The following is a 15,747-nucleotide window of genomic DNA, read 5'->3' on the forward strand; positions in this document are numbered from 1 at the left end:
AGCGTTTCAGGCAGAGGGAGAAAAGAGGTGCTGCAGCAATGTAGAGTATGAGAAAACTTTTTTTTTTTTTTACTTTAACTTTTTTCTTTTTTTTTAACTATTTCATGTAAATGTAAATTACGAACTTGTTAATGAGCATAATAAGGGCACTTTAAAATGAGAATCTAAAAAAGTCTGATTTGTTAGAAACAATAATTGCACCACGCTGTCAGTTTTAGACCTGGTATTTTTCCTGATCCGTCAGATCTCATTCCCAACAAAACAAAATGGTCCAAAAAGGGCCTTTTATGAATATTAATGCTTGTGCTTTGGGAAAAGAAAAACTTCCTGTGAGCAGCAGAGCAACTAACTGACACAAAAGACCACTAATACATCTATTGTCAAAGAGAGACAAAAACACACACCAAAACAAGCTTATCAAAAATGAAGTATTATTTACTCTTTGTACACGCTGTGATCATTTCACTAAGCAAATACAAAGTCATTTATTTACAAAGAGAAATTCTTTTTCTATCATTTCAATAGGCTTTGTTCAGAAATGGGCTCTAAACTGGTGGAGTTATAGTTGTTTTTCTCAGGGGGAGCCCCTGTTTTCACAGACTCAAAGCGGATGCCAGAAGGCCCCTCATGCTGGCGCATTCTTCTCCAAGGGAAGCAGAGAATGCGTTTGTAAGTGTTCCTCATGTCCTCGTCCCGAAACGAGTAGATGATAGGGTTCACCAGAGAGTTACACTCAGCCAGAACCAGGCAGTACTTCTCATATTTAAGAACCTCACATTTACTGCAACTGAGACCATCCAGTAAGAGAATCACTAGACCCGGCGTCCAACAGATCACAAAGGCTCCTGTAGAGAGAGAGAGAGAGAGAAAATTGTTGAAAAAGTGTTGATGCAGCGGTAGTTTGGTGATAACCACTGCAGCATGCAAATGAAATCTCGCACCATCTGGCGAAACGCTTTATACAGTAATACTGTGAACAATTAACATGAGCATATTTTTTGTGGGCAATGACATTTCACGACATGCCTGATGTTAACAATTTTCAATACAGTTTCAATTCAATGACTCAAACGTAATGTAAAAATGAACATTAACATTTTGCAATAAGTGTCACAAACTAACAATGACCAATATTTTTTACAAAATTATGTATGATATGAACATTAACCAAGATCAATAAATGCTGTAAAAGTTTGTTGTTAGTTTATGTAACTGATGCATTGAATAATGTTAACAAATTAACTCTTATTGTAACAAGAGTAGTAACATTTTTCTTTACACTTTGAATGTGCACTGTAAAAAAAAAAAAATATATATATATATATATATATTGAATTTTTTTGGAAACTGACAATTACATACTGACTCAACAAATTGCTTCCAACTAATTATCCCCAAAGAAAAAGATGCATTGTGGTAATTTTAGTCTGAAGTTAAAATTAAAATATATATATATATATATATATATATATATTCACTGAACATATTAAATTGTGTTCAGCCAATCCATCAAGTATAAGTGAAAAATCTGTGTTTGCCGAACAAGCCTTGCTAAAAAAAAAAAAAATGCGCCTGAGAGAAACCATTGGTGGATTCAAATGTATATGCGCGGGAGAGTGAGGAGTCGAAGCTCATGCTGAAGGTCGACAACAGAACATCATTTCCAGACAGATTTTTCATCATTTAAGTTATGGTGAGTACTGAACTCTGTATTTTAGGGGGGTGTGGTTGATTATGATTTCATTTTTTTAACTTTAGTTAGTGTGTAATGTTGCTGTTTGAGCATAAACAACATCTGCAAAGTTACGACGCTCAATGTTCAAAGCAAAGGGAGAAATTTGCTTTTAAAGAAATTGCTTTTTAAGGACAACAAACACATTCCTCCTGGGTTAGTGACATCACCAACCCTAGAATTTACATAAACCCCGCCCCCTGAACGCAATTTATAGATTATCATGACAGAATATGCTAATCAATGACTAGAAGATACATATAAGCTACATAAATTAATCAACTAACCATTCAGAAGTGTCCTGTTGCATTCTACATGTCACTTCTTCTTGAGTCTCTCCATCATTGTCTGAATCCGTTTGAACATAAAAGGCTAAAAGCTTTTGAAATTTTCAGTGCATGTCTGTGTGAGTGCAAGCTCTTGCAGCTCCGCCCCCTGTGCCAGGAGCAGCAGCTCATTTGCATTTAAAGGAACAGACACAAAACGGTGCGTTTTTGCTCACCCTCAAAAAGTGACAATTTTAACATTCTATTTATCTGTGGGGTATTTTGAGCTAAAACTTCACATACACACTCTGGGGACATCAGAGACTAATTTTACATCTTGTCATTATACCACCCCTTTAAGTCTTGTGTACGTTAATTTGAGTGCAGGTCTCAATTTCATTATAAACCCGGAAAACATGGGTATACATTACCGCTCCCGATAAGCATTCGCTAAACGAATTAGAACGATTCTCTGAATGTTTTACTTTAGGACACAGTATATTTTACATACCATAACATTGTATTTAGCAGAATAACAGTGAATTCACGCCTTTGCTGGTTTCATGATAGCATTTTATAGCCTAATTTAGCCCATACTAATCTCTCAGTTACTATTTATTTAACTAAATCATTTTATCAAACTTTATGATTATATTAAATGTATGAGACACTAGGTAGCCTATACCTTTCTGTTATAACTTTTTTTTTTCTCAATGTAACCCAGCATTGTTAGGTCTGACTCACCAGGTATCAGTGAAGAAAACGGAAACACTACGATATTTAGTGAGTATTTAACTAGAGTTGTTATTGCATATTTGTTCATTCAGCCATGAGACCGCTAAAACATGTGACAGACAGTGTAATTCAGGCTGGATAAGTTATGAAGTTGATGTCTGCCATTTTGTGTTAGTCTGGAGGGAACTCCTAGTACTGGCTTGTTGAGGACACAATGTGGCCATGATATCATTTTAGGTAACGACATCCTCAATTGGTTCTGGCTTACTTAGTGCCCTAGGCAAGATTAGATATGGAGCCTCTAAATTAGAAAAAAAAAAAAAAAAACATTTTTGTTAATACAGAACTATAAACCAAAATTTTTAAACATTTTTAATTTATTGAATAAATGTTATGTCAGGCCAAATACAATAAGAATATCAATAAAAATAAAAGTGGTGTTTGGGTTAATGCTTATGTTACTTCAAAACTTAGTATTATTTGATGATATTATATTCAAATTTTAATTAATTGACTAATTTAATGAATTTAGAGTTAGCAACTTTATGTCAGTGTATGAATTTCATGGATGTCACTTTGTTGTAAAAAGGACAGCAGTAAATCTTAGACTCATTCAATTGCTCAAATGAACTTGTGAAATATTTCCTTTCATAACCTTATCATCCATCTTTGCCAACCATATTGTCATATTCTGTAGGTCAGTGGATAAATACATAATTAACTGAGTAATTATTATTTTAAGTAACCAGATCTAGTGGTAAGTTTTGATTTTAAGTAGTTGTCCCTCATATACCTTTTATTTTATTTATTTGTTTGCTGTAATCCAATAATGCATCCACCTTATTATCAATGCAGAAGCTATTTTACGTGAATATGCAAGACTTCCAATTCATTTGCTGCCCAGTGTTACAGCTAGGATCCGCCACTAGACATCCTCATGAATTAAAAATTAATTAAGATGTTTTAAGGTTAAAAATATTGCTGCATGTGATTTAAAGACATACATTTATCAAATTTGGCAGAGTTATGTAAAATAACTTCTGTTCTGTCACTTGTCGTCAGCTATTTGATGCAACGAGGCTTTGTCATTTATTTATTTTGCAAGTTTTCATCACCTCACCAAGACATCCTTTTCAAGCACTACAGAACTTGCCATTGGTCAGTTAATGCAACTTCCTTTCCCTGTTTACACGCAGAATGTGTTTGTATTTTCAAAAGAATTGGGGCTTTAAAAACACATCTGTGGGGGGTACATCCAAAGACTGGCATTGAGGAGAATGCCACATTTTCTTGTGACAACTGTGATTTTAAGGACATCTGCTCTCAATCAACATTTCTTCACCATTTAAGAGGACATCATGAGTTCAAAGTACCTCCTCACAGGAATTTTAATACTAAAATTCAGATGAAATTACACTAAACACTGAGTGAAGAAACCCTGAAGTACTTCCCGTTTTTCCTTTTTTTGCGTGTGACTTTTGCAGTCTTTCAAATATTTGTAAAACTTTTAGATGTTTAGGCTAATGCAGTTTCATGAGTACCTCTTGTGAGAATACAAAAATTCAAGTGAAGTTACACTGAACATTTGAAGTAACCCTCTCCAGTTACTCGCATTTTATGGTGTTTTTGACGTTTTTGCACTTTAGCAAATATTTTTAGATGTTTAAACTGTTAAGCTGCAGTTTCATGAACTCAAGTACCTAAATATTAAAATGTAAGTGACATTTCTCTAAACACTGGGTGAAGATTTTGTTAATGTAAGGTAGCCTGGAAATCCAGACCTAAATCTGAAAGATTAATGGTCTGGCATCGACTAATGAAAATCGGCCAGCTCGAGGGGCGGCACCAAGCATGCATTTGAAAATCTCACTGCACGCAATTAGCTAATACTACGACCAATCACAACAATAAGCCTCGTACGCTTAGCTACCAGCGGAGCTAACCGGTAGATTATACTCTTACCGTATATCCGGTCGGCAAAACAACTGGTGTTCATCCATAGCCATCTTGCAATGTTTACTAATTTGATGATAATGATGTAATACATATTTTTTTATTTTGGGGCAATGGGGAATAAACAACACAGTAAAGTTGCTTTACTAATAAAAATCTACCAATATACATTTTTAGTTAGGCTAACGTATTAGGCTATTTCTCGTTGAGCAAATGTTATCAGACTATTGCAACAATTGATAAAATTTAATTTACAGAATTTCACTTGGGCCAATTGAAAAATGTAGAAAATTTTGAGTTGGGGAGGTTAGAAATGTTTTACAGTGTGAGCTCATATCATACACTTCTTAAGAAAAATATTGAACAAAATGTTCATATTTATTCAGTGATTAAAGTGTTTTCTTTACAAATATCATTAATTAATAAATATCATTAATTAATAAATATCACCACATGATGTTTTACAACCTGAACTAATCTTTACTTGTCAAAGTTCAATTATTTCATATTTTAAGATATTTATTATAGACCATTTTCCCTGCATCTTTGTGCATCATATAGTTTTTTTTATATAACTTCAACGTGTTGACTCCTATTTCAAGATACTCTTTAGAATATTTTATACATATTTAATTATTCTTCAGAATAAGTGTGTAAATCATTCACTGCTATAATATATGATGTATAAATTGCATTTGATTTTATGGACACTTCCTCATAATAACATGTGCTCACACCACTTCAGTAAAATCCACAAGCAGAAGTCTCAGCCTACAGCCTTAGGGGTGACTTAAATAACTGATTCCTGCTCGAGGTACACAAACAAGCGAGTGCTTGACAAGCAAATCTGTGCCAAACCGGTTTGGTTAACTTGTTTTGGGGTTGACAGACTTGTTTGTCCTAAAACAAGTTAACAGTACTTCTCCATACAGTTAGAGATACAAAAAAAGGTTTCAGAAGAGTTTCACTCAGACGGAGTAATCTCCCAAACGCCCGAAGTCTACATAAGAGTCAAGGCCTTACCCAGAATCATGGACATGGTCTTCATGAGGCTGATAACAGTCTGATTGTGTGTGGGCTGATCCGTGTGAGGCGACATCAGTCGATTCCGGTGGCGGACGTAGATGAAGATGTGTGTGTAGACGGCCACCATGATGAAGAAGGCCAGGAGGTTGAGGACCGCCCAGAACACCAGGAAGCTGCGGGAATATAGTGGCGCTACCGTTGAGCAGGTTCTCAGGTCACAAACGCAGTTCCAGCCCATGGTGGGCACCAGACCCATGATGACCGCCACCAACCAGATAAAAACTATCAGCATCACCACACGCCACTTGGTCATGGTGCTGTGCAGCTGCATGGTGAAGATGGTCTGGTGACGCTCCACTGCCACGGCCAGAAGGTTGACCACAGAGGCGGTCAGGCTCATGTTGATCAAAGCCCCACGGACGAACCACTCTTTGATGGTCAATTTGATGGTCCACGGCCCCGTGTGGAACACAAGGTAGAGATACGAGATGCCGGCGAAGAGGTCAGCGGCAGCCATGTTCCCAAGTAAGTAATAAATGGGAAAGTGGAACTGTCGGTTGATGATTATGGCCGCTACGACCAACATATTTGCCAGAATGATAAAGATGCAGATCGGGAGCCCAAGGCCGACCACCACATAGTCATGCGCGCGCCAGTCAGCGCTGATGTTCTTCCCAGTCTTGTTGTAGAAGTAGTACACTGAATTGTCATTCACTGAATTGTACTCGCAGGTATCATTTAATGACATTATTAGAGACATTCATTCATGTAAATCCCTTGAGCTGTTCAGTTGTTGCCAGTTTGGCCAGTTCTCCCTGATGCTGTAGTCCCAATGATGCGATTGGCCACCATTTGAAATTTTCCTTTTACATATCAAAAGTGTGCCAATGTTGCTGCTTACAAGGCGTGTCTTTTATTGTTTTCCAAACCTAAAACACAGGAAGCATGAGGACAGCAACGTTATTTGTCCGTACAAGTCCAAGACAAGTGAAAAAGTTAATATTTAACAAGGCAATAGCGGAAATGATAACAACTAGTCTTCATTGGACACGCAACACGCAAACATTGCTTTTAACAAATTTACACATTAAAAATTAACCGCAAAGTAAACGGGAGAGTGGCGTTTTGCACCATTACAATCCCAACTTCTCAATGTATTACTCAACATCAGTTTTAGAGGTAGCATTAAGAGAACGGGAAATAAAACTAGTTGCGGGTATTGAAATGTTTAAGTGAAACCTGGACGCAAAAAATCTACTGCAGAAACACGCGGAATTTATTGGCCCCTGCAGTGTTACACACTGTACAGTTTGGCTCGGTTGTCACTCAGCACAAAAACAACAGCTACTTTCCTCTAAAACAACACTAGAGAAACACACTTACCGTTGCCAGAGTGTCAGAGCAAACAAAGAAAAGACACATAACAGCAGCTGTGTCGATGTTCTGGCACTCGCCGCCGGAAACGCTCATCTGGCGGAGGAGCTCGAGAAGCAATCTTGATGTTCGAGTGAAGGTCCGCAGATCACACCTCCCTCAAACCTGATTTGACGGGATCGCCGCCCGAAGATCCAATGAACACGAGACGATTGTTCAAAACCTTTGACGACAGGTTTAGAAAATAGATATTGGATTCATTTCCCAGAATCTGGCACACAGGGCGTATGGCAAGCCGTTTTTATAATTACTCCTTAATCCAATAATGGCTTATCACTAGATTCCATGTCAGTTCCATAAGATAGTAGCCTACTTATTTAGTTACTCATAATAACTATTCCAATTATTACACCTTAAGAAAAATGTGCTTTTTATTACTCCCATAGTAAATGATTGGAGAAAAAATATGGATGTTTTCATTGAACATTGAAGGAGCAACAGTTAGTGTGAAAATAAATCATAAAAGTGGTTTGTTTGTTTGTTTGTTTGTTTAAAACACATGTATGAGGTGGCAATGTGCGCAAAAAAGTATTTACACAAACACTTTAGCTAAAAAATGTTTTTAATCATGTCTAAGTTAATACTTGTTCAAAACAATTACTTATTAGCGAAGTTTGTACTATTTTCTGTTTATTATGATAAATAAAATAATTCATTTTTTTTCAATATAGATACTAAAATACGTTGATAAAAAAAAAGAAACAAACAAAATTATTTTAAAAAGTTAAGATTCTGAAAGCAATCTTAAGGAGATCCCATAATAATTTTATACAGATTTTACCATGTCATGTCAACAAATGGAAAAGTCATTCAGCTGTTATTATCATGTTAATTATTGTGCCTTTCGCCCCAACAGCAGGGGCGCTTTTTACACCAAATACCATACTTTTACATATTCTTCTGTTGATTTAAACAGTTTCAAAAACTGTTGATTAAATAAGCTTGAACAAAACTGAAAATCATTAAGACATTTGTCTCAAAATATATATTTAATAATTTTAGCGATTTTCATTTGCTACTTAAACCTACAACATAAAAAAAAAAAACATAACATTTCTGATCAAATTAGCACAGAATCAACTTTGCACTGCTGTCTGCGATCGCGTCAAGGATCAGCCAAATTTCCATGTGCATCATGAAAAGCATCTATTGGTTTAGAGGAAAATCAAATCAAAGGAGCCTTTACCCCGGTGCGCCTCTAGTCCCGCTGTACCCTACAAATTGACTAGTCACTAGACAGTATTACATATTTACTAGGCACTAAAATGTTAGTTATATTTTAATTAAAATATAAAGTAGACATTCTGACATATGACAAGTAAAATGGCAATTAAAAATTTTTTTACTAGCAACAACATGGAAAGTTACTAGCACAAATAGGATCATCAATTGGAATATGTAGTCATAAGTGAATAGTCTTGCTACCAGTAAAAACTGAATTATACTTATAAACTTAACTTATAAGTATTTGGATAGTGACTACTTGAATAGATAAGCTACTTTTATACTGTTATATAGCTTGCCACATGAGGTGAGCACATAACGAAAGTCACAGAGAAATTGATTTTAAAATGATGTCTGTGACTAGGACTTGTTAAAGAGTTCACAACAAAATGAATTTATTTATTTATTAATAATTTATTTAGAATTATTTTCTACACGAAACACAACAGAAAACGAAATAACATAAAAAGATACATTTATCAGAATGATCTACTCAGACGGTCTGGCTCCAAATCATCATAAAACCATCATATAAGTACCATAAAAGTATTTCAAAAGTAGTCTGTATGACACATGCACTATATTCAATGTCTTCCAAAGCAATATTTTATGTATGAAACAGACTTAAAGTTTATTTCATTTATTGATTAAAATAAATGTTAGCAATGACAGACTAAAATGCCCTTGAAAGAATGTTAATTGCATTGTGCAACAAAGGTTTTTGTTTTTAACTGACGTATCATAATCATATGTTCAGTATGTACCATCCTCAAGAATTTGGGTTTTTCTCTATGAGAATATGTTTATTGTTAATTCAACACATTGAGCAGTGAACATGCCGTCCAATACTCACAGGAATACTAAGCCATGCATAGAACAAGCATTTCAGGCATTTTGATGTGGTTATACAGTATTTAGTCACACTAAATTTAAATTAGTTAAAATTTTTGATAACTATGTTGGATTTTCAGTTAAACAGCTCGCAGGAAAGACGCTATAGCAAAGTTATGATATATTATGATATATACCATCCTTGAAATCCTTATTTGTCAGAGTGTCTTGAATTGAAGATCTCATAAAATGCAATATTATATACAAGGAACAAATATGTAAAAGCTGAACTTAAACTTAAAACTTTGCATAGTTTCAAATATTTACTGAGATAACAAATTGAACAACATACATTTTCTCTGAAATCTGAAACCTTGCCGGAGCCAAAGACTAAAAAAATTATATTCTTCATTGCGCCAAGTGAAACAAAGGCAATCAATGATAGTGTTTTATGATGTCTTTATCCAGAACAAAGTCCCATATGAGTTTGTTGACTATCTCAGGTTGATCCTGCTGAACCCAGTGACTGCATTCGGGAATAGTGTGAATGACGACGGGACCCCTTACGTAAGGCCTCGTTCCACCGGACATGCCCTCCACCAGTATATTGTCTGCCTCACCCCAAATTAACATGCAGGACACACCAACATCCTGATGCTTGTACAGAGTGTTACTGTAGAAAGAGAGGTACACAGTAACCACTTTAAGCAATGTACTGCAGTTTAGGCCCATGATATAGAAATGGGAGTGTGATGTGTTTTAAACCTGAGGAGAGAACGGAAGTAGTTCAGAGGGGCTGTGAGCCCTCCAGGCTGGGACAGCCGGTACAGGTAACCCTCCAGCTGGGACTCAGTCAGTCTTCTGGCTTTGTTCTTGATGCCCACGTTCGTGCCACAAAATAGACCTCGAACCAACTATGCACATGACCAGTGTTGGAGAAAGTTACTTTTAAAAGTAATGCATTACATTGCGTTGCTCCCGTAAAAAGTAACTAATTGTAACAGTTACTTTTTATGGAAAGTAATGTGTTGCAGTACTTTCGCATTACATTTTCTCACATGGGCTGGGTTTGCTTGTTCGTTTTTATTTATAAAAGCAAAATGTAAAGGCCCAAAAGTTACCAAAAGTAAAAAAAAAAAAAAAGCCTCAGGCTGAAGGAAATAAAAATGTAGGCCTGTACAGTAGAGGGCGCAGCTCAAACAAACCTTTCAGCTGTGCTGCCATTCTGAGTCACAGAAGAAAGTTCAACACTCATACTTCAGCAATAAAAACAAAAAGATGAAACCCAAATGTCATGTAAATCTGAAGTCGTTTTTGCTTATTCGTATGGTTGAACTGGATCATCGAAGGTCAGCAGCAAAGACTTGGTTAATAAAGTGAGATTAAATACATGAAGTATATTTGTATTATTTAATATAACATAATAGTAATATTCTGAGTTTTCATTCATTTTGAGGAATACTGAATCTGTTTTTGTGCAAGTGAGATGAGTAAATGCTCACATTTAGTCTAGAACTATAAGCATCACAGGGGCGTAATTTGTGGGGGGGTTAGGGGGAGATAACCCCCCCAATATTTAAATCTATGCATTACAACCCCCTCAATATGTATACCATGATCACATGAAACATATGCAGAACCCAAACTTCAACCCCCCCAATGTTCAAACCAAATCTACGCCCTTGAAGCATCATGTTCAAACACAGCGCACACAACGCCTCTGCACTTACGATTTCTCTCAACACAGAGCTGTCACTCAATAAATGGGAAAACAAAGTAACTTGCGTTACTTATGTGAAAATGTAACAGATATTTAGTTGAAAATTCAAAAGCAATGCGTTACTTTACTGGTTATTTGAAAAAAGTAATCTGATGATTATGTAACTCGCATTACTAAGCCTATATTGAGTTACCCGCAACACAAGCTGTAACTATATGAGACTGAGGACAGGAAGTGACCTAGAACTGGTATTTAGTGTTTCCTGTTACAGTAAAAAAAAAAAAGTGTCTAGACATAAAATAAGCAGAAACTATTAACCACAGTGTCAAACAGTTTGGGCATAAAGAGTAAAACGTTAAAAGTGTTCACACACTACCTTAAAATCTTCAAGCGACAAAACAAATTCGGGCAGCAGCGGTAACTGAAAGAAACATGCATGTCCTGACCGCAACAGCTGAGAGGGTCTTCTCAAAACTGCATCTGGGTTTTACAGAAATGTGTCCACATTTCAGTTTCAGTTCAGAATCAGACCAGCGTCTAGAAACACAAGTGAAACGATCTGGCACTCTTACCCAGCCACGAGGCAGGGTGAGGGGCGTTCATGACGATGAGAAGTTGCACCATGTCGGGCCGCTCCAGTGCAAAATGCCATGCCAGCATCCCACCCCAGTCATGGCCCACCAATATACAACTCGTGTGACCTGTGAGTAAACAAATCTCATTCCCGTGCATTTAGTGTCTAAGGCAGTTTATTTCTCACACTGTGATTTAGTCAGCAGGCCTACCCAATTCATCGATGGTGTCTCTGATGTCATATAAGAGTGTCTCCAGTGAGTATTCCTCCAGCCGGACGGGTGCGTCCGAATCTCCACAGCCACGCAGATCTAGCGCCACCGTGTGGTAATGACTGCTGAATTCCTGTAATTGGTAACGCCAGGAGTACCTGCAGATCATACCGATACCTTACACACAAACTCTGACTTCCTACAGTGGTGGTCAAAAGAAACTATTTATGTTTTTAATGTTTTTGAAAGAAGTCTCTTATGCTCATTAAGCCTGCATTTATTTGAACAGTAAAACTGTCATATTGTGAAATATAATTACAATTTAAAATAGTGGTTTTCTATTTTAATATACTTTAAAGTATCATTTATTCCTGTGATCAAAGCTGTGTTTTCAGCATCATTACTCCAGTCTTCAGTGTCACATGATCCTTCAGAAATCATTCTAATATGATCTGATTTATTATCAATGTTGGAAACAGTTGTGCTGCTTAATATATATATTTTTATAACCTGTGATATTTCTTTCAGGATTCTTTGATGAATAAAAAGTTGAAAAAGAACAGCATTTATTTAAAATAGAAATCTTTTGTAACAATTTACACTACTGTTCAAAAGTTTGGGGTCAGTCATTTTTTTCTTTCTTTCTTTTTTTTTTTTTTTTTTTGTTGTTGAAAGAAATTAGTTCTTTTATTCAGCAAGGATGTGTGAAATTGATAAATAGTGGTAATAAAGATTGATATTTGTAGAAAAAAAAATCTATTTTGAATAAATGCTGTTCTTTATAACTTTTTATTCATCTATGAATCCTGAAAAAAGTTTTACAGGTTCCCAAAAAAAAAATATTAAGCAGCACAACTGTTTCCAACATTGATAATAAATCAGATCATATGAGAATGATTTCTGAAGGATCATGTGACACTGAAGACTGGAGTAATGATGCTGAAAATTCAGATTTGATCACAGGAATAAATTAACATTTTAAAGTATATGAAAATAGAAAACCATCATTTTAAACTCTAATAATATTTTACAATAGTACTGTTTTTTTAACAAATAAATGCAGGCTTGAGCACATGCAACTTCTTTCAAAAATATTAAAAATATTAATGTTTCCAAACTTTTGACCGGTACTGTAAATGCTAAATGTGCTTTATGAGTAAATATTATTGTTGTTGATATTTAATAATATACAAATATAATATTGATGAATCAGAAAAAAATATTTCTTGCTTAATATGTTTTATCATCAATCATTTATATAATTTGAAATGTATGTTTAATGCTTTTCTTTTATTAATCTTTATGCCTCAAATGTAGCTGGTTGACTTAGGGTGAACTTTTACACCTCAGAGTGTGAAATCATGAAAGCTAGATATGTTTGTGTCTTGTGTGCCTCCTTCGATGCAATATACTATGAAAAGAGGAACTTCGCTCTGTTCCGATAAGCAACTATATAATAGGGAGATCAGTTTCTGTACAGGTCAGTCTACCTTGGACTCTTAGGCTGAGAATATTATACTCAGAGTGTTTTAATTATATTTTACTTAGAAATATTAGAAGTGATTTTAACTGTTCATTTTATGTTTCTTTTATTAAACTTTTAATTATGGATGAATTAATTTTACTTTTCATTTATTATTTGATTGTCTGCTGTTAAGATATACAATTTGACTTAATCATCTGACTGGATCTCCTCCCTGCATCAAATATGATATAATAAAAGAATAAAGGGCAGCATATGTCAAATTTGAAATAAGCAGACAGAGAAAATGAAGCAAAGGAAGTCACCAGTTCTCTGGGAATCCATGAAGAAACAGCATTAGAGGCTTTCTGTGGTCTCCTTTAGTTACATAATGGAACCTCAAGCCTGAGCTCTGAAACGTGAAGAACGACCAAAAGAAGTCACAAAACACAAAACAGAGTCACATAGTAAAGAAAGAAAGAAAGAAAGAAAGACCTAACCATTATTTTCAATAACTAGCAATCCTAGATCAATATCAAATTTGGTGAAAGATGGCTATATATAAATTCAATTTGACATTGACTGTAATATCACAGGGCTAGTGTGTCCCCCATTAAAACAAAGGAATGTGAAATCTATTGTGAACGCCGTGTTCTATTTTTAAACACAGGTGGCGCAAGAGCACAAGACATGGGCAATCGTTCATTCACCTTTCATTAACGACCTCGTACAGATTACGTTGTTTAATGTTTTTAAAGACGTCAGATTAATTCTTGTTCATATTTGTTCATTATAAATCCTCTCACCCTGCCCTTCAGATATGCATGGTGGCCAAGTGCAGGGTCTTGGAGGCAGTCTGGGGGTTTCTTTCGGATGGTCCATTGAAAAGTTCTATATGGATCCTTAAATCCAGTCCAGGCAATTCGGATCAAAACCAAACAGGCAGTGATTCCAGCGGTGCCATACACAACAATATAATATACCAAAGAGAGAATCCATAAACTTAGCCGAGTTGGTAGTAAAAGCAAGTGCATCAAAGAATGACTCATGATGATTATAGCCTAGCTAGTAATTTTAATAATCAGAGACATATGTCAAAGCACAGGCTCGGTGTAGCAACTGTCCCTCGTCTTTGGTTCAGCTTTTAAAATACACCCCATGTGACTGCGTGGAAACAACTGTCGCTGAGCTATTTTTGTACCACAAATAAATTGTCTGGGAGCTTGGCTTGAGTCACAGTGCGTGAACCGGAAGTTGCGACCGACTTTATTTAAGTATTACTATTATGATGTATTTTCCCAGTGAAATCGAATATAATGAGAACATAGAGACCGTTGCTTGTTTTTTTTCCCGCTGGGAATTGACTGAAAGTTCTAAAAGTTCCATTCCGTTCCATTCAGCTCGCCGTCGGTCAGTGATCGCTGCAGAGCCGTCAAACTGACGTCATCAGCGAAGGAAGGCCCGTCTAGAGGGGAAGTAGCCCACATTTTCAGATTTTGTTCAAAGATTACAAATGTGTGTGTGTGTGTGTGTGTGTGTGTGTGTGTGTGTGTGTGAGAATCAACTTCACCACAAGACTAGCAATGTGCATCAAGTAAAAGTGACATTTAAACGTAAATTCCTTGCAATTAAAGTGCCGGCTTTAATTGCAAGACATTATATTATAAATGTAGGCTACTAACATAATGACGGTATGTACTTTTGTACCAATAGCCTAATTGTTGGCTATTAAAACATAAGCTCAACTTCTCCTTATAAAATAATCGTCGTAGGTGTTATTTTCTATAAATGTTAATCTATAAATATACTTAATATTATAATTTACTTAATATAATAACTACCACAGAATAAACTCTGACAGTGCAAACAACTCTAAACGAACTTTTCTTCACTGAGTATTAAAAAGTATTCTTATTTGTTCTCTTTCTCTGGCTCGTGGTGTGTTCACTTGTGCTTGAAGTCTCAGTGCCTTTTTCTTATTCCATCGTGGACATGTACGCTATAATGTTCTTGCTCCGTACGTTCAATACATGCACGTCCTTAAAGTGACAGTTCACCCAAAAATGTACAATTCTGTCATTATTTTCGCACCCTCAAGTTTTTCGAAACCTGTATGAATTTCTTTCTTCTGTTGACCACAAAATAAGATATTTTGAAGAATAAAAATTTTGGGTAAGCGAAATATGACGGTAGCCATTGACATGGAAAAATACTATGGAAGTCAATGGGGTCCATCAACTGTCTGTGTTCAACAGAAGAAAGACATTCATGCAGGTTTCGAAAAAATTGAGGGTGCGAAAATAATGACAGAATTTTCATTTTTGTGTGAACTGTCACTTTAAATGGCTTTTCTATGTTATGAACCATTTTAGGGGTGGCCAAAATTACAATTTAAATTTGACAATTTCTTCATATTTACAGGTAAAGCGTCATATTTTTAATAGGTCTGACCTCCTTCACAGCCTCGGTTTTGAGACTTTATTTCATGAAATGAATAATATAGAGCGGATGTGTTATTTATGTAAATATCTCAGCATATATTTTATTGTTATTGTTACTTCAGAGAGTGTTTAAATGAC

The 15,747-nt window shown here is 35.7% G+C and overlaps 2 protein-coding genes across 2 annotated transcripts; both read right to left on the reverse strand.

Annotated features, from left to right (window-relative positions):
- Positions 1-95: 95 nt before the first annotated feature.
- Positions 96-7,410, reverse strand: lpar2a (lysophosphatidic acid receptor 2a). The gene is made up of 3 exons (XM_079878682.1): positions 7,096-7,410; positions 5,710-6,641; positions 96-845 (listed from the first exon to the last, which is right to left on the reverse strand). The coding sequence occupies exons 2-3, from the start codon at positions 6,470-6,472 to the stop codon at positions 514-516; spliced, it is 1,095 nt and encodes a 364-aa protein (XP_079734808.1). The 5' UTR covers positions 6,473-6,641; positions 7,096-7,410; the 3' UTR covers positions 96-513.
- A 1,354-nt stretch (positions 7,411-8,764) lies between these two features.
- On the reverse strand, positions 8,765-14,331 carry LOC307159832 (epoxide hydrolase 4). Its single transcript, XM_079873474.1, has 7 exons — positions 13,975-14,331; positions 13,495-13,580; positions 11,707-11,864; positions 11,494-11,622; positions 11,298-11,401; positions 9,967-10,115; positions 8,765-9,874 (listed from the first exon to the last, which is right to left on the reverse strand). The coding sequence occupies exons 1-7, from the start codon at positions 14,215-14,217 to the stop codon at positions 9,637-9,639; spliced, it is 1,107 nt and encodes a 368-aa protein (XP_079729600.1). The 5' UTR covers positions 14,218-14,331; the 3' UTR covers positions 8,765-9,636.
- Between the last annotated feature and the right edge of the window lie 1,416 nt (positions 14,332-15,747).

Source organism: Squalius cephalus, assembly GCF_949319135.1.
Source record: "Squalius cephalus genome assembly, chromosome: 1".
NCBI lineage: Eukaryota > Metazoa > Chordata > Actinopteri > Cypriniformes > Leuciscidae > Squalius > Squalius cephalus.